The sequence below is a fragment of the Echeneis naucrates genome, chromosome 3 (assembly GCF_900963305.1).
Source record: "Echeneis naucrates chromosome 3, fEcheNa1.1, whole genome shotgun sequence".
Taxonomy (NCBI): domain Eukaryota; kingdom Metazoa; phylum Chordata; class Actinopteri; order Carangiformes; family Echeneidae; genus Echeneis; species Echeneis naucrates.
In genome coordinates, this window is record NC_042513.1 from 25,526,850 (window position 1) to 25,550,818 (window position 23,969).

General features: G+C 41.2%; 1 protein-coding gene across 5 annotated transcripts; it reads right to left on the bottom strand.

Moving 5' to 3' along the window:
- Window positions 1-5,519: 5,519 nt before the first annotated feature.
- cyld (cylindromatosis (turban tumor syndrome)) lies at window positions 5,520-23,899 on the bottom strand. 5 transcript variants are annotated; one of them, XM_029498009.1, is made up of 18 exons: window positions 23,557-23,899; window positions 22,880-22,995; window positions 21,844-22,386; window positions 19,334-19,645; window positions 17,677-17,782; window positions 16,824-16,925; window positions 16,152-16,268; window positions 13,284-13,672; window positions 12,609-12,774; window positions 12,379-12,520; window positions 11,736-11,858; window positions 11,520-11,611; window positions 11,331-11,397; window positions 10,242-10,374; window positions 9,444-9,552; window positions 9,083-9,201; window positions 8,460-8,676; window positions 5,520-7,856 (listed from the first exon to the last, which is right to left on the bottom strand). In XM_029498009.1, the coding sequence occupies exons 3-18, from the start codon at window positions 22,333-22,335 to the stop codon at window positions 7,672-7,674; spliced, it is 2,871 nt and encodes a 956-aa protein (XP_029353869.1). In that variant the 5' UTR covers window positions 22,336-22,386; window positions 22,880-22,995; window positions 23,557-23,899; the 3' UTR covers window positions 5,520-7,671. The 5 variants fall into 5 exon arrangements, with proteins under 5 accessions (XP_029353869.1, XP_029353868.1, XP_029353870.1 ...); XM_029498008.1 differs by lacking the exon at window positions 22,880-22,995; XM_029498010.1 differs by lacking the exons at window positions 16,824-16,925; window positions 22,880-22,995.
- Between the last annotated feature and the right edge of the window lie 70 nt (window positions 23,900-23,969).

Consider the following 23,969-nt stretch of genomic DNA (forward strand, 5'->3'; position numbering starts at 1 on the left):
TCTGAAACATGCCTCAGACTCACTTTTCATAGACTTAGCTTTTTTTTTTTTTTTTTGGGGTGGGCACATAAAAATATAACAACATGAAAAAGTCTTGTGTCAAGACACATACTGCACACACACAGCAGATATTTAATATTAAACAGCCGACCTTCTGTCTGCAAACTGCAAAATAAAGAAGTAAAGCTTGACTTCTCCGTTCAGTCACACTAACTGTTTCTGCTCCATCTCTGTCTATAATCCAGTAAGCAGCAGCAGCAGCACCCCCCCAAACCAATTCCTCACGCACACACACCAATACCACCAACCAACAGGTCCCTGCAGCTGCTGCTAATTGCCCAAATCCTGGCGCTTCTCTCACTATGGACATAATGAATTATGAAAGTGCCAGATCAAGCCCAACCTCCCTGTGGTCACGCACGCACACACACGAAAACACACACACACACACACACCTCAGCCCAATAAACCTGTTTGTTTTGGGCTAGCTTGCTCAATCCATTAGTTGTTATTGTTTTCTCTAAACATGACATTGATTCAATTTACCACCAATCAATTTCAAATGGTTCTGACATTCAGATATGACCTTAAAGCCGGGCGGACCGAGAACTATGATTAGGATTAAACTTTTGTTAATGAGGTGATTTCTCTTCACGCGGGGGGAGCGTGACATGATCCAACAGGAATGGTCAGTAAAAATGAGATCAATTATTGTGAACGAAACCGCTCTAACTTGATTACCTTTGCATCTGCTAATTTGTGTAATTAATAACCTCTTCTCAGCTGCAGAGAGCAGTTTATTAATAACAATCTATATCTGTGCTCCTTAATGAAATGGCAAGGGCCGGGCCATCCGTTCTGCAGGTAATGTCATAATCAATGGTGCCCAACACATGTTAATTACCACAGTTATTAATTGTTACAGTTGGATTTGAATGCTACATGCTGTCAGCCCCTTTGTCCTACTATGTATAGCAATCAGTGGATTGAAAATGGCAAATCTAATTAGCCATTCAGAAGGCAGGCTGGGAATCCAAATGAGACGGTATCAGCCCTGACAGCTGGCAGCCGAGGCGCCGTTCACACTGGGCCGTGAACAAAACCGGCATTATCCACTGCCCCGGGAACAACAGGAAAAGGCATGTATCGCAAACTAATAAATACATTCACAGCAGCGGCCTGCCATATCACACAATGGTCTAATGAAATGCCTGCTTGATGCCTTTGTTTGGGTACAAGGAGTGTTTATGCTTTTATCTGTACAGGGTGCACCTCATCCATCCAACAGGCAGAGCGGAGTCATTTTGGACCCGGCGTCCTGAAAAATGTAAAAATTAAAACAACAAAAATGAATAAATAACATACATAAAGTAAATGATGTCATGAAAAAGTGAGAAGGATCAACTGTTTCCCTCGAATCATTTAAAACATTTTTCCAGACTGTGTTTAATGGTGGAGAATTATGACATTATCAGATTATATTAAGGGAATGAAGGTGGCTTCCACACTCACTTTGTACTCACCGTGGATGATGATGCTTAGTGTCTGCTCTCCGTACGTCTCGTCCTCATCACGGCGCGTGCTGTATATCGTGTATATTCCTGTACATCGTGATGTACAGTGAGTCCTGGATGTTACCTCCCGGGGTTAACAGCGGTGAGGACATTAGAGCAGCGGGGGGTGAAATTACAGAGACTGTTTCAGATCCACTTCCTGCTGCTCCACATGTGAGAGATTCCTGCTCAAAAAAATGAGTCATCTGGTCGACCTAAAGTTTTATAGACGAGGCAAAGAGAAGAATTAGGATCGAGAGAGAGTTGGGGTGAGCGTGCATCTATATTATTGTAACCATGACGAAACTTTCATCAAATGTTTTTTAAGCAAGAAACTTAAAAAGTAACTGGCTCAATGAAAGTGACAGAAATGGCATGCAAATACAAGAGAATAAAACGGACTGCATATTCCTCATGATGTTGACAGTTGCTACATTAAACATTCAGCATTTATTGATTTACGTTAGTACGAATTTGGAGTAGCACCAATATTCACAGTCTTTTAGCTCAGCTTTTGGTCTCCACCGGCTCCTGAGGGGAATAGCTGGCTGTTCAGCTCCTAAATCCTCACGACGCTCAGCAGCTCTGCTGCCCGTTTTATGCCGAGCAGACAGACAGGGCAGAGTTGGAGCTTTTTCACTGACACAGCTGCCTGCCGCAGCTGAAAACAACACTATGAGACCGGCGAACGTGAACCACAACAATGAAGTTGAGGGCCGCACAGCTACACAGTGCGCTGACTCTCTCTGCAAAGCTCCATAAAGCCGAAGGCAGCTGCAGAGTCAGATGGCAAATCTGAGTATGTTCATAACTACAAGCTTGTTTTTGCATTCTACTTTGATTTTACAGGTCGAAAAAATAGCTATTAAATTCAACTTGAATGCGACATCGTACATCTGCGGCCTGTCAGCCTCGGAGCATAGCATACGGCTGGATTTTAAAATTACAAAACCATTTGTTTGCATGGTAGCGCTGAAAAAGTTCTCACATCAGACCTTTGAAACTGTGTTGGCAGCACAACAAAACATTTCCGTGTGAACAACATTGTGGACTCTGTTCAACTAACAGTTCCACTAACGCACAGACACACACACACACACACACACACACAGAAACATCCATATTTAAAGCAGACAGCAGCTTGTGTCTCCATCCAGAGAGCACCTGTAAATAATGCAGTGTTAAAGGTGACAGCCAGGAGGGAATTAGAGAGCGACCAGGTGGATGAACCCCCCCCTCCGTCTACTCTCTCCACCAACCCCACCACGACACGCCGCCATGCCAAGTCTCACTCTCAGTCTCGCCATCCGTAGTCTTAACACCACAGGTGCTGAGCTGCAGCGTGGGCGGGCCCAGGGGGGCCGCCGGCCTTTCCTCCCGCTGTACTCAAAGCAGTGATGGGCAATAAAAGCACTTCACACCTTAAGTGAAAGATACGACTTTAAATATTTTACACACATTCTGCATATGCAATTTATCCACACCTGGCTCTTAGGAGCAACAACATCTGGTCGCTGTTGTTTTAGAGGCAATTAATTCTTCATCCAAGCAGCCAGGGTCCTTTCAGAAAATGTAGGAGAAGGACTAATGTGTTACTTCGATGAGTACAAATGTTAACAGAAGAGTTCAGTAGCATCAGAAGATAGAGAGCCAGTTATATCAGCAAAGATTTTAGAGCACGCAAAGACCAAAGCACAGTCCAATTTCTTCCAAAGCTCTTTAAGAACTATTTAAACCGAGATGACTGCAGACACTCATTTGAGAGACAACACTGACAGGAGACAAAAATGTTCATTTTGTGTTGTGACATTTAGGCCAGAGGCACTTGTGTCCCTCAACTGATGTCTAATTGATTGTAGGAAAAAAAAAAAAAAAAAAAAAACAACAGTCGAACTAATGATGAAAAATAACTGCAAAGCATGCAAAAAAAAAAAAAAAAAAAACTAAAGCAAAGATTTGAATACAGCTTTAAGTGACTGTTGAGTTAAAACATTTGGCTATAAACATTATGTTGATTACACTACTTTGACTTCATCAGAAACTGACCTTTGAAGATACTAAATTAAACTGGTTATCATGATGGAGTTAAAACAACACCTAAGTGGTATATTGAGTTAGGACTGATTGGCTTAAAATCGTTCAAGCTCAAGTTCTTTTTCATCTTCAGTGCCGGAAATCACTTCTTTCCTGTTGTCTGAATGGCCTTAAACATTTACCTTCCCTCAGCGGTGATAGGATTCCTTTGTTTACCGCTGTCCTTTCCCATGGGAATGAAATTAGATTCGGAGTTCAGTGCTAAGTGAGAACCGAGCTGCATTCCCGTGTAGCGAACGCCATATTAACTTATGAGATTGTGTTTGCTGTGACCATACTGCCACCAAGGCCAGTGTCCATAACAGAGACGTGAAAACCACAGCAATGAAATCTTGGCAAGGTTATAAAAGAACAAAACAGCCCTCTGACAGTGAGAAAGGACGGGGAAGTCAGATGTTTCTAAATCAGCACCAAAATAAGTTTCTGTTTTGAGAGAATTTTACAGTTTAAGGTCAGCGGTGTTAAAAAAAAAAAAAAAAAAAATGTAGGACTTGTGCTGCAAGAAAAGTATTGAAACTTTCCACAAAATAGGGGCTAAGTCATAATGCACTTCCTGTGTTCCGTCTGTCTGGGTTTTGTCTGTCTGCAATTTTGGTAAACAGAGAGCCGAAGTCCAGAGCAGGTGAGGTTAAACTACTGTAATCCAGTTACCAGTTAGTTTGTGTGGAGGGTGGGGTTAAGGTGTTAGATGGACAATGGTTGCGCTGGCTGTTTATCATAAACACAGCCTAGCCCAGAGAGGTCCATCTGCTTTGATTTTATTTAGTGATTCCCCCCAGGGGCCCTGAGCTGGAGTGAGAATAACAATACTTGAGCCCATCTGTTCCCGTAGAACCAGCCTCGGCTAAATTACCACGCGCTACGAGCGGCTGGCATATGCTGTGGCATAAAGCTACAAGAGGGCATTGTGTGCCAGCTGTTGTGTTGACAAATACTTATCTGGCACTTCTGAAGTCAGCTTGCTAAGCTGGTTTCAAGTTTGACTAAAAACTAAAAAGGGGTGAGGTGGAATAGTGTTCCTGTTGGGGGGTGCATCCATAATACATGCTGATTTATTCCAGGGTATCAGTTTGTCGGAGGTTGTCCGGGGAATTGGGTCACTGGATGGAGGCTTAATCTGGACATATAGGCCAGAGAGAAGACTGAAGCCAACCAAGAGAACAAAACAGCAGGATTAATCTTCCTCATCCTGCTGTAAACACCTACATGTGTACAGGTCGGCGGATGATCATCGTTTCAGAATCCTAAATTGGGCTTGATGATAGTAATCCTATCAGCACAGAGCCAGATCCGCCTAGACGGAGAAAATACACCCTCCAAATATTATAAAATACACCAAGAGCCAGGTTGGACTGCTGCAGATGTTATGACAACAATAATGATACAAAAATACCATCTTCGGTGTGATTCTAGCCATCATTCTGAAAATGTTACTCATCAGGATAGTCACTTTATCTCGGTTTGTTTTTTGTAGGTTATGAGGAACTTCTTGTTTTTTGTTTTTTTTAAAGAATATACATTAAAAAAAGAAATACTATCCAGGAGGGAGGCTGATTATTAAAAATAGGACTCAATTAATAAGCTTTTTTAGACGTAACCAATAACACAAAAAGTGTGCATTCAAATGAAATTGAGCAACATCCCAAACAAGCTGTTTGAAAATATTTCAATTTCTCACAGTTCCTTAAAATCAGCTATTTTTATATCACTGTAATGTGATGTGTGTTTTAATCTGTTCAAGGAAGGACAATATAAAAACTTTCTATCTTCTGACCCCCCCTCGTGTCTTTCTGCCGCTGTTGTTGCTCTAACAGGGAAGTGAAACATGTAATTTAAAACGTCAACAACTAAATTTACTCACAACATGCAGCATACCCTTCAAAATGGGTTTTATTTTGTTAACATTTACAGGAATATCACTGACATTAATTTTCCATCCATTACATATGTCTGTACTGTACAGATGGAACAGAGAAAAACAAAAAAACCAACAAGAAAGAAAATCTGAATCCCGACCTCCACTCTGAGACTCCTTTCACAGAAAACAAGGCTCCAGTCAGTGACAAGCTTCAGCAGTGCAGAAAAGGAAGGTCCTCTGTCAGAATCCCTGTGACAGTGGAAACAAACACACAGCAACATGGAAGTTGTTGTTTGGAATCTAATTTCTAAAAACTAAATCCAGGTTTAAGTTGTGACTTAGGAAAAATGTATAATGCTGATGCCCACATCTGCACTCGACTGGTTTCACCCAAATTTGTGGGAAAATCCGCCAATTGCTCTCGGTGCACTTCTAACATTCTATAAAACTGGAATATAATGGAATGACGAATCGAGCTTTTAAGTTCTTAATTTATTTTGTTTGTCTTTAAATACATATATATGGCGCCCAAAGGTTACCAGCCTTGTGCCTCTCCATTTCCTTCCTCCGTCAGGTCTACGCTGTTCAACGTGTCACTATTAACATTCAGTAGTTGCTCTGAGACAGCGTAAACTAGAAAAACTCACTTCAATATACAGTGAAAGAGGACAAGGAGTACCCGAACCTTACAGTGTCATCAACCCTGTGTCACTTTCTCAAAAAAGGGATGACATACGAGCCTGTAATATGATTAGAATACAATAAATAATAACATGATGATCACAATTCTTTAGTTATCTGGCGCATGACTGGAAACGGGGCAAAAGTCGCATCTTCATGAAAGGCAGCGAGAGTCAATAGTTGCTCTTCTTCACCCGCAGGAGATCAGACCCGGCGTGATGGGCAGAGAAAAGGCTTCGTAAACATAAAATATAATTTAGATTTAGTCGTCAACACAATGAATCAGAGACTTAAAACACTGCATGTGAAATTCTTCACATCACACACACTCTTGCTTATAAAACAGCCCGGCTCTTCCCAGCATTTCACCTCATTGACCCTATGAATGCATGGAGTGCTTCACAAACCAGCTTTACAACAGGAGCCATTGTACAAGTCTCCCTTCATGCATTTATCTGGCATCTACTCTGCATTAGCAATGCAGACCATTCTTTACAGCTACAGAGGAGAAGCAAATTTGTATTCTGTAACACAGAACTCTGATGTCTCCCGACCAACAAATTAGCACTCGCTGTGCCTTCTAATGGGAGAGAAAAATAAAGAGCAAAACCTAAATGTTTCCTGATAAGTCCACTTGGGGATAGAACAAAAGTGCAGCATCGGTTGAGCAAGTATGCAGTAAAACATGAGGCTTTTACAATGGCTACATCTGTTTCTGCAAAACATATACTGAAAAGACATTTACACACCGTGATGGGGAAAAATGCAAACCGGTTCACAAAGAGCAGAATACTCTGGTCTTGATGCAACTGCACAGTAGGTTGACATCTATACTGTTGATGTTACTACCTGGAGAAATCTATGCTACTAAGAGATTTTACACAAGTTTTTTTTTAGAACAGTACACACGGGTCGGATGAGGATTTGCGCACCGAATCGCTTCCTTAACGTGACGTTAATGGAAAGCTCCCGTCTTTTACAGTGATTAAGAATAGCAGGACTCCTCTTTTCTTAAGGTAAATGAGGTGGCCATGTTTCTCCTACAATGTGCTTGTCTTTCTGCATGTTGTGTTGGTCGCACACATGCCCTCCCGCCCATCTTCTCCTGCTTCCCCCAACAACAGGGAGGGAATCTTCATAAGGCCTACCTCTGCTTCATCATCCACCTCTGACGCTCTGCTGTGAGACACAGGGAAGCTACATCGGACTACATGTAGAACACAACACTTGAACTAATGCACAGTGCAAATAGGCTTCTCCCCCTCTCTTCCATCTCAGCAGCCTCCAGAGATGGGCAGGCTTTGCAGAGAGGTGGGGTGGAGAGGGATAACTCCAAACAGCACCCCTGCTGGCAGGCAGCCTTTCTTCTTTTAGTTTATTTTTTAATTTTTATGTCTTTCTGTGAATCTCCTGCCCTGGGGAGGAGGGGGAGGTGGAGCGGCTGAGGGACAGAAATGGAGGGGTCAGGGGTTCGGGGAGCAGATTCTACTTGTACAGGCTCATGGTCGGGCTCTGGTACATGCACATGTAGGCGTCGCACAGCAGGCGCCGCGCTTGGCCCTGGATGCTCTTTGGATCCAGAGCGTGCAGCTCCTCTGGGGTCATTTTCAGGTAGACCTCCACCTCTGGACAGGGAGACACCTGCGGGATGTTGAAACCATTCTGCCCTCCTGCAGAGTCACACATATGGATATTAGGAACAACATGCAACATGTGGCAGAGAGGTCACAACTAATTCCTGTTGATCGGAACAAAAGGAAAATAGAATTTAATACATCAAGTCAAACATGCTACTGCTCACTTTCAAATACTAAAGACTACAGTATACATAAACAACTAGCGTAATTTTATGCCCACTGCTCATTGTCTTGTTTTATATACTTCTGAAAATGTTTTGCCGTATTTAAAATAAATTCTTACAATTTTCTGACACGTCAATGATCAAATAATGATTATTATTAACTGTATAATAAGATAGAATGACAATATTAACTGTATAAAAAAGCAGATTCATTAGTAATGGCAGCACTGGCAGTGTTGAGATTGGAGCTGAATCCAGGACAGCGGTTCAAATATTTAGGAGGAATGTGTTCCATCAAGTCATGAATAACTAAATCTTGATTTGGATTTTTGAGGTGCCATCCATACAAATGAGCACTATTAACTCTCTCACTCGCGTTGCTGACACAGTTTCCCTCCCTGGGTAACAACTTCATTTCAAGGATCAGTTTGACATCATAACAAACACAACATCAAAAGTCCATGACACCCACCGTCACGGTCCGCCATGCTGTCGAAGAAGAGCCAGGCAGAGTCGGCGCTGCCGTACTTGACGAAGGCCACGTAGTGACTGGTTTCGATGCACAGCACAGCGAACAGCTCCATCCTCTGACGGGGAAAACTGCCCTGCCGCCCCATCCCGTCCTGCAGCTCCTTGGGGACAGACAGTTTCCCGTGTCGATGGGCTTTTCTCCTCGGGTGAAGATGAACCTTCATCGGCACAAGCAAATATAAAATGACAAACATTTTTTGTTACTGCTGCTTGTTGACACCAAACATCTGTATGTCATACGAGAGAAAGGTAGAAAACAAAAGAAAACAACACTGCAAAATTTGAGTTATATTTCATTTTACACACTTTTCACATTTTTTCACACTGACTGGAAAGTAAATTAGATATAAATGAAATACTTCTTTGTTAGACTGCTGGTAAGTAAAGGAATTAACGACCCATGTGCAACAATGCCCTGTTGTAGCCACCGTTCAGCACCATCACTCCTGACTGATTAAGGATGATTCCTTCGGATTTGGCGCCACCAAATGGATCATCCAGGCACAGACATTAAAACTCAAAATTTGCACAACTGCTGCTGCAATAATGCCCTCTGTTGTTTACCTGTGTATTGCACTTTTCACAGAATTGTTTAATCTTGCCAGCGGTGATATCCCCATCGTCATAACAGTCTCGACACTCATACAGAGCCAAGCCGCCGCAGATTCGACACTCCCTTGGAGCTGAGTATTAAAGACACGTAGCTTTATTATGGCTGACATACTGCACACAAGTGTAATCCTTTAAAAAGTTAAGAGCAGATTTGAAAGCAAGAAAAAGGAAAAGGTTCCTTCATCTCAGCTGAGCTGCAGTGACAACTCTGTGAAATTTCATTACCGAGTGCCACACAGCTCTGAATCACCATCGATCGGCAAGAACACACCACACTCAGGCTGGAAAAAAAAAAATATTGGCTACAACTCACTGTCTTCAAGAAGGTCTGTGATGTCTAACTCTAGCGAGGGGAAAATCTTGTTGAACATCTTGAAGTCCTTGCCAAAACGTGGCATCTGGATTATAAGGCAGGAGGGAGCCTGGGGAAGGTCAGGGGAAACAGATGGGGAGAAAACTTATGTCATCATAAACAAAGCAGCGTGGGCACATCAGCAACTGAAATCTGAATCCAAGGACAGAAAAGTCTTTAAAGGTAAATTCTAAAACTTGTGAAACCTTTTCCACACTCTGGCAGTCTCACCCTTCTTCCCTCTGGATAACAGCTCACAGCTCTTTGTTCTCACATTCAAACCTCCAAATCTCGCAATTTAATGAACTAGTACAACTATTAATATGTACTAACCAAAAAAAGAAAAAAAACAAACAAATGTAGTTTCAGGTTGTCTCACTTTTATTTCTGTAACAAATCATTAACACCAGGAGGAATCAATCCTGCTCTGCACATTGGAGATGCTAAAAGCATCTGTTACTTTATAAAAGTAAATAATATGATCAATATGATTATTTATTCAAATCAAGTTACGTCTTACTTGGCAGCTTTTCTTTTTTTTTCTCTGAGCTAAAATGTTTTTTAAATGTAAATCTTCACACCCTGTTGTTGCTGGATTAAAAAGTTTCAATTGTGTCTAAAGTTTCAAAGCGACCTGTAACTAGAACCTGACTGTGGGATTAGAGCAGAATAAAATATGAGAAGTTTTAGCCTGCAGAGTCTGTGAGCTGGGAAACAGAACTGTACCAGGATTGATGGATAAAATAACATTAAACTCACCTCTGCAAACTTGAGGTCACTGTTGATGAAGGACCATTCCAGGAGCTGCTGGATAGTGGGAACGCCGACTTTATCCTTCTTGTCCATGAAGATCTGGTAAAAGTAACAGTCCTGGACCTTCTGTCCTGCTGACCTGGAAAATTAAATCTATTCATTGATCTTACTTTTATCATTCACATCTTCACCTTCTATTTTCACAAGACAAATGTAAAAGAATATCAAATGGATTTATGGACTCTGAAAATCAATACCAGCTTATTAAATTAAGAACATTGTGTAGTTTTCAGTTTGAACGAAAAGCATCTGGTGACCTAACATCTTAAAATATGTCGAACCAATTTTTCTGTAACAGCTGTATCCTGTCTCAGTATCATGCCTCTAAAAAGAGATATTTAGCAGGTGCTGACACTTTTTCACAGCTGAATAATTTCATAGCTGCTTTTAATGGAATCAACTTTTGTCACGGACATATGAATCAACATATGTAGCGCAACATGACGCGGCTTTACAACTTGGTGAGTGTGTCATTGCTTGGATTTAGTATAAAAGTGTGGGCAAGGATTGTATTAAGTTTAAGATCATTATACAATAACTGTGCATAATCCTATAAAACACAGAGCAGGGAGGAAGACATCTGGCTCTCTGGGACATAAACTGCAGAGCCTCAAGCAGGAGTTTTGAAGGAGTTTTCATTGTGTGACCAAAATTTTTTTTTTAAATAAATAAAAAGAGTCCTACAGTTTAACCACTTTGCCTGCACGGCCCTCTATTCAATCTGTAACGTAAGCATTACAGCAAAAGTGAAACTTTGTGTGAGTGTGTAAATCTAAATACTACAAGTTTAGGCACAATCTGTTATATCCCGTGGTTTAGCAGGGGTGTGTGAAACAATGCTTGCACACTGCTCAGCAGTGACAATGAAAGACTGTGTGGATAGTTTGTGTGTGAGGAGTGATATCTGCTGTCCTGTTAAAACAGCCACCAAAACTATTTCTATAAACAATTAAATGAAGAAATAACACTATACAATACAACACGAGCAATAGCCAAAGAGGTTTTTGATTCTTTGAGAAGAGAACCAGTTCTTACCTTAGTTTGAGCAGCGGATCCACCCTCAGTATGTGATGGAAAAGGATATTGAGGAACTCCTCAGGATCTACAGAAAAAGATACAGTAGAAAAAAGAGTTTTGAGACATTTTGGTGTAGCACACAGGTCTTTCAGCTTTGTACTGTACTTTTTTTTTTTTTTTTTTTTTTTTAAACAAAATATGTCCCACCTTTTTCCTCAGACGTAAACCCTGAGGCAGCTTCTACTTTCTCCAGGATCCTCCGGAGCTTCATCACTTTGGTGGCGCACACATACCCATGTCTGGAGGGCAAAGGCCGAACAAGTTACAAGTTAGTTTAATAAAAAAAAAACAAAAAAAACACACACACACTGTATGGTGACATTGACTTTGCTAGTACAGTTTGCACAGGAGTCAAACTCTTACATGCGCAGGGGGTTGACTATCTCTGTGCGTAACAGCTCTTGGGTCTCTCTGTAATACTCTACATCAGTCTTTGATCGTGGTCTCAGCAGAACAGTGTCCAGAACAGAGCTAAAGGAGAAAAGACTGCAGAGCAAAATATACAACACAGAAATTAAAATGAATGCGTTGATCATCTAATTTACACGAGATGATTGAAATGATTCGTATCAGTGATTGAAAGTCTACCTAAATTTGAATTTCATGGATGTTTGATTGCATTTGTTTTTATTGTGTAGTTAACTAGTTAAGATTTTCTGTGGGACATTCACTTTTACAAGAATTGGAGCATTTTTAGTTAGAATTCAAACTTCAAACTGGTCAAAACATATTAGGCGCAATATCCTGTAGTTTGGGAAAGTAGTTGGGCTTGACTGCTTCGTTGAAAAGCCCTTTGGCTGGGTTGGCAAAAACAGCAGATATACCACCATCATCCAGCCAGCTCACAGCTGGAAAACGCTCTCCTGTTACAGCCAGTGGTCAGAGTTAAAATAGTTTACTAATAAGCCTCTGCCTCTAGGCAAACACAGGGCTGCTGGCTGAGTAAGCACCACGAAGACAATCAATGAGGCTTAAGTATTTACTCTTAGACTAAAATAATACTGACCAGAACAGAGTTGAATCTAGGTAGCAAGAGTTGTAGTGGCCCTGGATGCCTTTCTTTTTCCCCACCATGATATCCAGACCATCATTCTCTGTCCGGGGAGGCGTGTTCTCATGTACTACCTCACTCAGATAGCCCCCAAACGCTGCATGAAAACACAGAGTACAAGTTTAAACTCTAACAGTGAGTAATTTTGGTTCCTATAATGATCTGTATTCCTCCTTCTGACTTACCTATGGAGTTGCACCTCTCTATGGGATTGGAGGAGTGATGCAAGGACGGGAAGCGGGAGTCGGGCCGGCAGCATTTGAGCTTCACAAAAAGGGCTTTTTTGGGTGGGCAGGTGAAGTACCGTGTGCCTTTGAAGGTGCCATCAGTGCAACCAGGGCATTCTTCTTCCTGGAAGAGAAGATCATCCAACTGCTGTCAGGTGTTGCATGTCAAAACACATCAGCATTCATTTATTCTGCCTTACGGACTGCCTCATCAGGCATCACATATTATTATGGTGGATAATGCACTTTACTCAGATCTTTTATTAACTGCAACTTGGAGTTTGGAAGTTCAACATTTGGGGATATTTGTATATATTTTATCTTGTCATTTTTGTGATACACATTTTCTAGACATCTCAAACTATATATATATATATATATATGTTGTACTTAACGTGCATTCAAAAGTGTAGTCAACGTATTTTGGCAGAGCAAGTTTCCACATTCTTTCCAGTCTTTAAGCTTAGATAAGATACCCTCGAGCAGGCTATAGATTTATGCTGAAAAGGCAGATATGAGCGGCACAGAATGCAATTCCTCTCACAAATATAGCACACATTCTGTGATTTTTCTTTAGCTCCACCCAGTGATATAAAAATCTAAATCTGACTTGACATTGTTTTACTGTCTCACCAGCTCCAGCCCAGCCAGAGGCTCCAGCAGTCCAGGATGCTGACCCACCCAGCGAATGACACCACACAGAGGGGGGTTCTCCTTCACTTCCACCAGAGAGCCCACCTCAAGGCCCGGCTGCCCACGGGGAGGTGTAGGAGGTCTCGGCGAGGGAGGCACTGCAGGCGACGTGGGCTCGGGCTGCTCTCCCATCACTGACTGGACGGAGAGGGAGAGAGGCCCATGACTAATACTGTCGATGGGCCCGGGCTTCCGGTTCAGGCTGAAGGGCAGAGAGTGGAACTTGTTGTCACTGGATAAGGAAGAAGAGGGCGGGGCTCTGGAGGGCGGGGAGGATTGGTTGAAGTCGGGGGGCGTGTCAGTGAGTGACTTGGCGGGGTCCTCCCCAACTGCAGAGGAGAAACCACAAATCAGAGTTAATGTTCATTTTACTGTTTGAAAGAAATCATACTGTGTAGGCTGTGTTTACAAACATAGAAATGTGTGTGTTTGTGTGTGGAATGGCTTCTTTTGCTTAAAACTGTGTCGCAATGTGGACATTTTAAGTGTGGGAGGTCAGCAATAACAAAATCTAAGATGATGATGAGTTACTCTTTAATACCGCCACCAAATCAGCATTTTCTTGTCAATATACAAAGGCATGTCCAAAATGTCTAATGTGTCACATTTCCAGTGTTAATGTCAAAACAACAAGGTACCGCCCCCCACAAAAAATACTATAATACTAGCAGTATAAAGACAATTTGCATATATAAATAGTGACAATTGCCACAGTTGCAGAGACTTGTTGGCAGATTATAAACTTTATATTTAAGTGAGAAGAAAATACAACCAGGTTATTTGTAGCAGGGTTTAAAGTTGGGTGTATAGTGCTACACATTGGTCCAATTACCACTGATATTCAGCAGAAAAACATTTTTTTATTGTGGACCCTGAATTTGAAGTTGTCCCCTGGTTTCTTGCCTGATTGTTAAGATACTCTTAACTGAGGTCTGAGGCCTGGTGTGCAGACTCTTATTTCCGTCTGATGTTATTTAGAAATTTGCTTCATCACGCCTACATGCTGGGATAATTTCTTTAAAATATTTAAAAACTATCATCATTAATCTGATTATTCCCAGTAAAACTATAAACATGTGTCAGTTGAGTCAATTATTACATAAACAACAGACAACTGTCATCTTGATAACATCGATGACGATAACGTTACCATGAATGGGAAAATTTATTTAAAAAAAAAGAAGAAGAAAAAAAAAAAAACAAAACAAAACAAAACATGGAAAGTGACCCTGAGGAACATGACAGTGATGGTTCCTTCACAGGATGATTAGGCAGCTGTGAAAACAGTCCAACAGTCCAATGATAATAGACTTTTTTTTTTTTTTTTTTTTTTTTTTTTTTTTATGAGAACATTTCTGGAATTTAAAAGAAACAAGAACAATGTGAGAGCTTACAGTGAAACAGAGAGCTGAAAAAGTTCTTCATACACGTTAACATATTCAGTCAAAAACATTTTCACACGAGATTTGTATTGACAATGACATTAACGGCATTAAGAGAAAAAAATAAAAAAATAAATGAAGAATAAGAGTGACTAGCCTGAACTGTCCGACACCAACACCGATGGAAATAAAGAAAAAACATAAGACACGATGTGCTGACTCAATCAGTCAAGCCTGACACCAGAAAGAAAAGCTTTTACTAATGCTTTGGCCCGCAAATAGTACTCCAAAGAAATTTTTTATTGATTCCTCATCTGCAACCAAAGCAGGTCAACAGCCTTTTAAGGAGTCATTTGCAGCTCTGAGCATCATTGAAAGCCTTACATAACACCAATTACTCCATGCAGGTGGGATATGGTGGGACATAGTGATGAAAAAGTGGAGAGGTCTTTATAGCAAGCTACTGAAACAAACTACCGGTTTTTCTCTCTCTGTAAATCCTGTTTGGGGCAAACATTTACTTGTACTAACTTCTTGTTGCAACTACAACCTTAAAGAATATGGGTTAAATTGTCCTCCTTATACAGAGTGAAGGCATTTATTACAGTGTGCAGCCAACATTTTCAACAGATTTAAGGCCCCTTATAATCATTAGGGTACAAGCAGTGGTTGTTTATTAATGGCTGACTCCCACTGTTTTTTACTGAGTAAGCCCATGATGTGGTGTGTGTGCCTTCTATAAATAATTCCTCACCGATTTAGTGTCTCTTAATATGAGACACAGTGACGAAATTTTATTTTTTTCATCCAAATAACACATTACACTAAAATCGTGAAATACAATAGATGATAAGTGGATCTTTGGTGTATACTACACCCTCCTGTCTTTCTCTCTCTCTCTCCCATGATTTTCATCTACCTTTTCGCTATCAGCTGTCAAAGATAAAGACAAAAGAACAGAGTTCTTTAAGAATAAAATGTTTTAAAAATATAATAAAAGTATAACTTAAAATCACACCATGTTGAGAGTTTTTCAGCAATCACATACTATGAGAAAGCCTCAGTGTTGAGTCATTTCAAAATTAGGAGAAACCTTAAATTGTAAAAAATGTAATCATTAAAAATGTGGATGTGTCCATGTGTTTTGTGCTGGCTGGAGAAACAGGTTTTTATACAGAACTATGCCAATTATTAAAACTATCTATGCCACTTTTACGCTACTTTTGGAGGACATCTCTATTTAGAGTAACAAAGAGTCAACCTTTAAGTTCAGGCATCGAAATCCCTGATTGTTCCAGTGTTAGTTTGTTAAAAATTTACAGCACCAACAACAGTTTGCCTTGGGAGAACCAATTAGTAGGTAGCTTGTTGTGAACAGGAGCTTGCCGATGAGATGATTGGCATCCCATGAGTACCCATGTTTTACCTTCATCAATGTACCATGTGCTTTTGGATTTGGACTGGGCTGGGGGATCAACAGAGCTGCCATTTAAAGTATAGTAAAATTCAGACTTGCTTCTACTGCCACACTGATGACCTAATCCTGTAAATAACACAAGTACATAAAAAAGGAGAAGATAAATGCGTATTTTTCTGCAGGTACACACAGGCGTGTATGTGCCTCTGGTGACAGTTTCAAAAAAAGCAAGAGATAAATAAAAGTTTTAAGGGTAGAAAACTATCAAAAAATGTCAATAACTCAGCAGGTGAAGGCAGTTTTCTCCATAAAAGAGAGTAAAGGTAGTTATACATTCCATTCAAGTCATGTCAAGTCAATTCAGCGCAACAACAGGAATTTATTTCAGCATTTATTCTGTTACCATTGGTCTTTTACACAGACATTCCACTAAACTATTTTATGGTTGTTTCTTCTTCGCTTCGTTTGCCTGAAATTGTATGCTTTCTAACAAAGAAAATACTTCTTCTGTTAGAACCTGACGAATTAAAATTTGTGAAGCGGCAAAAGTCATAATTTGACAGGCTTTAAATATACACGCGGAATCACAACCAAACAATTTGATGGAACGCCCCTTTAAGAGTTGTCATCACAAGCTGGGGGTTCATCAGTTTGGTTTGTGTAATAACGGCAGTGCAGTACCTTTGCTCTTTGGTTTGCTTTGGCCAGAGGACGACTTGTCACTGTTGGGGCCTCTGGGAGCAAAACTGTGCTTTTGCAGCCTTTGGTCCTGCATGGAGTATTCTGCACAACCCAGAAATACATCCACATTAGAGGCACAGCAACTCTTATCTGCCTACCTTAAACTACCATGCACTGAGTGTCTTCCACAGCCCACTGGCAAAGCGTGCACATTCACACACAACCACGAGCAAATTTTAAATTCAAAACTGTCACAAAAACAAATCCCAAAATGACCATCAATGATCACAATCTGAAAAAGAAATTCAAATGTGCACATTTAGTTCCAAAGAATAATGCCAACACTTTGGTTTAGTTTGCATAGATAAAGAACGTTACACAGTAGCAGAGGTTATCTGTCATGTGGAGTAGGGAAGGAAACGAGCTGAAGATAATTGTATGTAACTACAAACCAGTACACATGAACATGACTCAACAGACCACTTCACTTGTCCGGTATCGCGAGTATGACCAATCAAGAGAAATAGATCAACTTTGTGCCGACATAAACAAAATGTACAAATTTAACAATAGTTAGAGAGGCAACAGTAAACACGCACATAAACAAACCAATACGCTAATGTGGAGAACAAAGAGCCTGAGTATCTCACTTGACTTTCAAAAACAAGCAAGCCATCAGCACAAAAGGCTCTCTGTTCCCGCTGTGTGCAAAACACAAACTCAGAATGCTCAGACGGAGCTCAGTGCTGGTCCCAGAGATGAACAACTGAATATTTTCTGCAAACGTTCAACGTCCGATGAGACACACACACAAACAGCGTCCAAAAACAGGGACAAATAGTGGGTGACTCACCTGGCATTACGTCACAGATGGGGACTAGTCGAGTGTGCTCCAAACTGGCGAAACTACACAGCAACTTCCCATCGATTAGACCATCCCAGTCCCCGATGGGTTTGTCCTGAAAGAGTGAATGAGACCCCCCCTTCAGATGGTCTTCATCTGTGTAATGCTGCTCAACCTGGTGCCACACGTGCTTCTTCCTCTAGCACCTCCTTGATGATTAACAATGCCTAATGTCTCATTGCTCCATCTAAAAATAATGCTTAAGCTTGATCCTCTTGTGTTGTGATATCTAATTACTCATCAGATCCTCTACCTCAAGTCGTACCGACCAAAAGCTCTACTTTCTCTGAAAGCACGACTGCTATTGTTTGTTAGTTTTGGAATCCAACAGTCTAAGATAAGCATGAGGCCAGTGCCACTTGCTAAAGAAGCCAGGGCGAGGCTGGACGCAGAATGAGGCAGAGCAGTGGGCTCTCCTCAGCTGCCTGCTGGCCCTTTGCCATGCTGTTGGGTCATACAGCACTAAGTCTTTACCTCACTCCCCGCGTGACTGCCTTGCCTTTATGTGGGTGGCTCAGATGCACTGAGTGGGTTGTTGCTGCTGCTGCTGCTGCTGCTGTTGGTGCTGCTGCTAACGATCAGCAGTCAAACGCCTCAGTTATGTGTTTCAATCTCCCTATGACTACAATACAACTATCGCCTGACAACAGTAGTCATAGATACCAGCTACTGTGATCCCAGGCAACAAGACATGTTTTCTCGACTTGAAGTGAAACAATCACAAAAAAAATAAAACAAAACAAAAAGACACGGGCAAGCCATGACCGAAAACCTAGAATTCACAATAGCTCGGAGAAATTGTCAGTGAGCTTTCTATGACTTTTTGCATGTTGCCACCTTCTACTGATAAAAAGATGTGTGAAGTTGTGTTCAAACAAACAACAATGGTGGGAATGCGTTGATGTAGTTTTTGGCTATGGGCTGCTATTTTTCTGAGCATAAAAGTGAGAAAAAAAAACCTAAAGAGGGAAAAATTTTATAATAGTGGAGCAAGTTCCCTTTCCTGTATGACAATTAATGTGTGAACAAATACTATTTCCCCATATCAGCATGAGAATTGCTGAATGCAATCCCCTCCCCCCCAAAACACATATGTCCTGACTCTATAACTGAAAGAAAAGGCTTTAACTTTAAAGAGTGAAAAGAAGGAGAGATGAGTGTCAGCGACCAGCAATGAACTGTAATATTTTCTTTGTTGCTTCCTATAAAGCTGACTAATTAACACATTGTGTTTTGTTTGTTGACTCGATAAGACAACTTGCCTTGCCAAGCTATTTCTTAGTCAGGAGCAGTTGCCAGGCAACAAGTGGAGACTCCAAGAAGTTAGAGATCACTTCCAAGAAAGTGTAATATTCCAATGTGCGCTTCAGGTTTATGTACAGACTAAACAACAATATGCAATACATACTGTGCTAACCTGGCAGTTTGATATTTAGCATAGATATGTGAGGGTGGTTAAAAAATGCTGACTTTTGATTTAGGTGGTTTATTCTCAGAGTACTTATGCCCTGTGACAAAATAATTTTTTCTTCATTAATTATCCGGTTGTTTACTAAAGGGAGTGATTTAAAGTTTGTACTGTATATTGGAAAATGACTTGGCTTACCATGTCAACTCCTACATAGTAGCCCAGGCTCTCGTTTCCTGGCAGCAGGTCACAAAAAATTATAGTGCCTCTCTCAGGTCCATCCCTGGTCTGCACCAGGACCCTGGAGCTGATCTCCAGAGGAGGGTAGTCCTGGTCATCTTCCACTAGATTGACATGATCCACTTCCAGCTCGCCCAATGTTTCATCATCATCATCCTCCCAGAGTTCCAGTTTGTCCAGGGCCACAAACACTCCACATTCATCCTCACAGCGGAAGAGTTGGCGGCCTTGATAGGAGCCCTCCGTGAAGCCTTTGCCCCGGCCCTCCTCCTGAGAGAGTGAAGTAGAGACAAGTGTAAAAGGTGAGACAGAATAGGAGCAAGAGAGATGATCAACTTACTGTCATAACGAGCAGGGCAGGTAAGCAAAGCTGCTTACTCAGCATTACCCAGTGAAAGGAAGTTGACGTCATGAGCTGGGGGTGCTTATGATCGATTACTGCAGCAGCAATTCAACTTGTGATGATAGTGTGATGATGATAAATACATTAAAAAAAATTCTAGCATGGTACAGGACGTTCTGAGAATCCTACAGTAATATTCTGTGCTTTTTCCCTCTAATGCCAACTTCAGATATTTGAAAGCACCAAAACAGTATCATGGTGGCCATACAGAAAAAGAATGTGATGATCGCTATTTGGTGAGGGGGATAAAGTTAGAATTTTGTCTGAAGCATATGTACAAACTGTGAGGCCACAGTTTGAATGCTTTAGTTGCATCAGCCCACTCAAGAAAACTACAGCTGAATTCAGTAGAATAGAAACAACATTGTTCTGCAATAATGCAATCCTTTGTATTTTGTTACTTATTGTACATACAGTTCAGAATGAGTTGCATGACATTAAATTATCAGCGGTTTTGCATCAATATTCACTAAAATAACAAACATAAAAGTTACATTGGTGATATTTAACCTAAGAAATTTTAAGCCAAGCAACTAAGCTTGACAATTTTCCAAAAATATGCACAATGAACTGTTGGGTGGTTATTCTGCTTCAACAATATTTCTTTGTGCTTTGTGCAGTCATCAAATAAGTTCATGAAAATGGAAAAAGATTCATTACACTAATCAGCAAAGACTTTAAAGCAGTCCAGCTACAGGGATACACAGACCACAGCAAGACCAGATACCCCTACATGCCGAACAGAAGCACAAACACTTCATTACACTGTGATTGCCACGAGTGGCAGAAATTGTCTTACTTCTATTCGTAATTGGAAACCCACTTGGTTCTGCTGAGAAATGAGAGAGCTGTCTATAAATCAATTCATGCTGAGGTAAAGATTTACAGAAGATTGTTTTCTTTCTCAGCAGACACAACTGTATTTGTGTCTCTGTAATAAACAGGAAGGTTTCAAATACAGCTGACAAACAATTAAAATGTTTAATCAGATTAATGTCTTGGCTGCTGTGGTTTAATTTATATTAATAACGATGAATTAATGTTGGTTCATTTTGTGGGGAGAAAAAGACTCATGAAAGAAGGCAATATATAAATACTTCAAATTTGTTTATTTAAAATAAAGAGGAGATGTGGTGTCCAGATTCCTATATACACAGTATATAAAAAAACTGCCAACTACATCATATTGAGTGACCACTCTTTTTCTGTAAATAAACAAATATCCACATTAACGTGGCCCTCTTATTTATCCTTTAACGAGCTGCTGAGACAGACTCACTTGTTCACCTGTTTTTTTCGGAGAGGAGAGCTGACCTCTTCTTATGTACAATGTTACCTGGAGTGGCGAGATATTTGCGAGCCCGCAGTGTCTGCTTTTCATGCTCCTGAATGACCACTAGTGATCGCCCATCACTACTGATCACCTCTCCAAAGGACAGCCCTGCATGCTAATGCTCGGCTTTGCTCTGTACTGCCGGCCACCATTTTGGACAGCAACTTACGGCAACTCCACTTTGACAAACTTCATTAGCACACTGCCTGATATGGGGTGCCAGATACTTTTCTTTTTCTGAGATTTTGAGAAGCGTTAATCGTATTAAAAAATTTTAGCAAATAAACATGGAATTTATTTAATCTGGATTAATGTGTTAATTTGACACCCCTAGTTATAAATCACTTTAAGTTGCTTTACAGGCACAATCAGAAATCTCTCAAGAATCAGTCTCGTGGTGTTTCTGTTGTCTCAGACAAGACTGAAAGGAATGTGAAGAGATGAACCAGATATAATCTGTGTTCAGTTTGACAGCCATTTTGCAATTATTAGACTCTTGCCATTTATATATTCAACTAAACAAAATAACTTTGGTTCCACAGCAACACATATTGCTTTCAAGGTGTGTTTCTAATGGGATTCAAAATAATTTTCTTTTCTTTTATAGGGAATCCGAAATGAATTTGAAACATGCACAATACTTTTCCCTAATGTTGAAATGGGAATCTTACAACAGCATCTACAGCTAGGTCACCACAAAAAGAAAGAAAACAAAAGCACATCAGGACTCACCAGAAGCTCCACTCCAAACCAGATTCCAGAGAGGGCCCTGTCAGGAAGCAGCGAGCCCTTGAAACGGACCACACCTGGAAGAGGTTCATCCCCTGAGCGCAACTGGACGCGGACCTTGGAGCCACAGTCGATACTGCAGACTCGTGTGAGCCGTGACTCGTTGCAGAGCAGGGCATATCTCTCTTCACAGTTGGTAATAGGGAACAGCAGCTCAGCCAGCTTCTCCTCCAGCTCCTGGACGTCCCGCTCATCCAGGCTCAGCACCACATTGGTCTGGTCCAGAATGCGGAGACTTTTCTTGCCTTTGCACGGGGGAAGTGTTCGCCCCAGGCTGTTGCGCTCCTGGCATGCTTGGCCGAGACTGCCACGGGGGATCCTCAGGGTCTTCTGGGGAGGTTTCTCTACCGTACACTCCTTCACCACCATGTAGAAGCGCCAGTCCTCCCTGAAGCCCCCACTGGGCTTCTCCTGGCTCCACAAGGCAGAGCTCATGGCTGCATGCTAGGCAAGAAGTCCAACATCAAGGCAAGCTTGACCTGTGGTCTGTTGTAAATAACAACATGCAGAACCATCACTCTAACATGAATTTAATCCAGTTAATGAGAAGACAGCAATAGGCAGGTGCATTAAAAATAATAAGAGCAATGCCAGTTAGCTGAATGATTGTTCCAGGGAAGTCATTTTCTCAATTTAAATACATCTGTCAAATTGTACAAAAAACAACAGCACACATAATATATAACTGTACAACATACGCCTTTGTCTTTTTGTGTAGACAGCAGCCTCATTGGAAAATAAAGTGTTTCTAAAGCAAATTAAAAGCGTAAAACAAGTTAGTCTAAACAGTACAACACACACACAGTATTGTTGGTTAGTTCTGCGGCATTCATTTTAACCAAATAACTAGTACTGCATTTGCTTCATTTGTCTAAAGGCAGACTTAAAGAACTGGAAATATTTTCATTTCATTTATGCATTAGTTGTTAACTACTAATCACGATTTAACAGTTAAAAAAAAAAATAATAATATCATTACCATTGAGGTAAAGATAAATGGGTTCAAATCTTCCAGGTGTATCCAGACTTTATGATTACTGTTCTTTGTTGCTGTGTGAAATCTTCCAGCCTTGGATGTCCTCAGCTGAGTGGTCCCTGTTATTAGCAGAAACCCTGCGTGTCATTACTCAAAGCTATTGATTTGCATCGTCCAAGAATAGACGGAGAGCCTTTTGAGGCACATTAATGTCAGTCGCGGTGGATTTCCCCGGATCACACTTCACATATGAAGACCAACCACCAGCTCCTCAAACAAATACGACAGACAGCAAAAGGCTGATTTAGGCTGATTCATTAACGAGGAGGGTAAAAAACACCAAATGGGAAAAACATAGAAAGTAATTTCAACCTGACAGGAACTAGCAGCTCGGCTCTTTTTCTGTTTCTGGAGGGTTGTTTAGTGACGAGCATCGGAGCCGGTTAGAGATGTGTGCTTATTCCAGGATGGAAGTGACACTGACAGAAGCCTCTTTAGGCTTTTGTGAAGCTTTTTTTAAATGAATTTTTTCTGACAACCAGAGCAGCAGTGTCATCTCTCGGCAGCAGCTGTCAGTCAAAGGCCCTTTAAGAGAGATACCCCGCAGCGTTAAAACGCCACAAACCAGACGTTTTTCGTCCACTGTTAATGACGCTGACCCCCCTCCCCGTTTACTTTACCTTTGATACCAGTCCCTCGGGTTAGAGGCAGCAGATGACAGTCATCTCAAACGTCCATCCCGATTAGATTAGCCAGGCCTGCCGACAACAAGCTAGGTCGCACCCGTAATGCCAGTTAACCGTTGATTAGCTAAACAAGCTAGCTAACGCTAGCGTATCAAGGCAAAGTTAACCCGGCGAGCTGGAGAGCAGCAGGCCGGCCGGCAGTGGACTGCCACCCCGCAGGGAACACTGAAGGCATTTATAATGAAATGTTATCCATAAGAAACAACAAGAGAAACAACACGAGTCTGTCGCTACGGCTAAGAAAATGTATTATTTACAGGAGACGGACTGGCTAACCTTAGCGCTTGACGTCACCGCACTCACCGAGAGCCGATTGGCTGTGCGCTTTTGTTCTCAAGCGCTGATTG

Bases quoted from the DNA above. Each gene is read 5' to 3' on its own strand.
- cyld (XM_029498008.1), bottom strand. From the start codon at position 22,335: ATGAGCTCTGCCTTGTGGAGCCAGGAGAAGCCCAGTGGGGGCTTCAGG. The intron at 12,521-12,608 runs GTAAGTCAGAAG...GTTTTCATGCAG, and splicing joins AGAGAGGTGCAACTCCATAG to CGTTTGGGGGCTATCTGAGT. The intron at 9,553-10,241 runs GTGAGTTTAATG...GACCTTCCCCAG, and splicing joins GTGACCTCAAGTTTGCAGAG to GCTCCCTCCTGCCTTATAAT.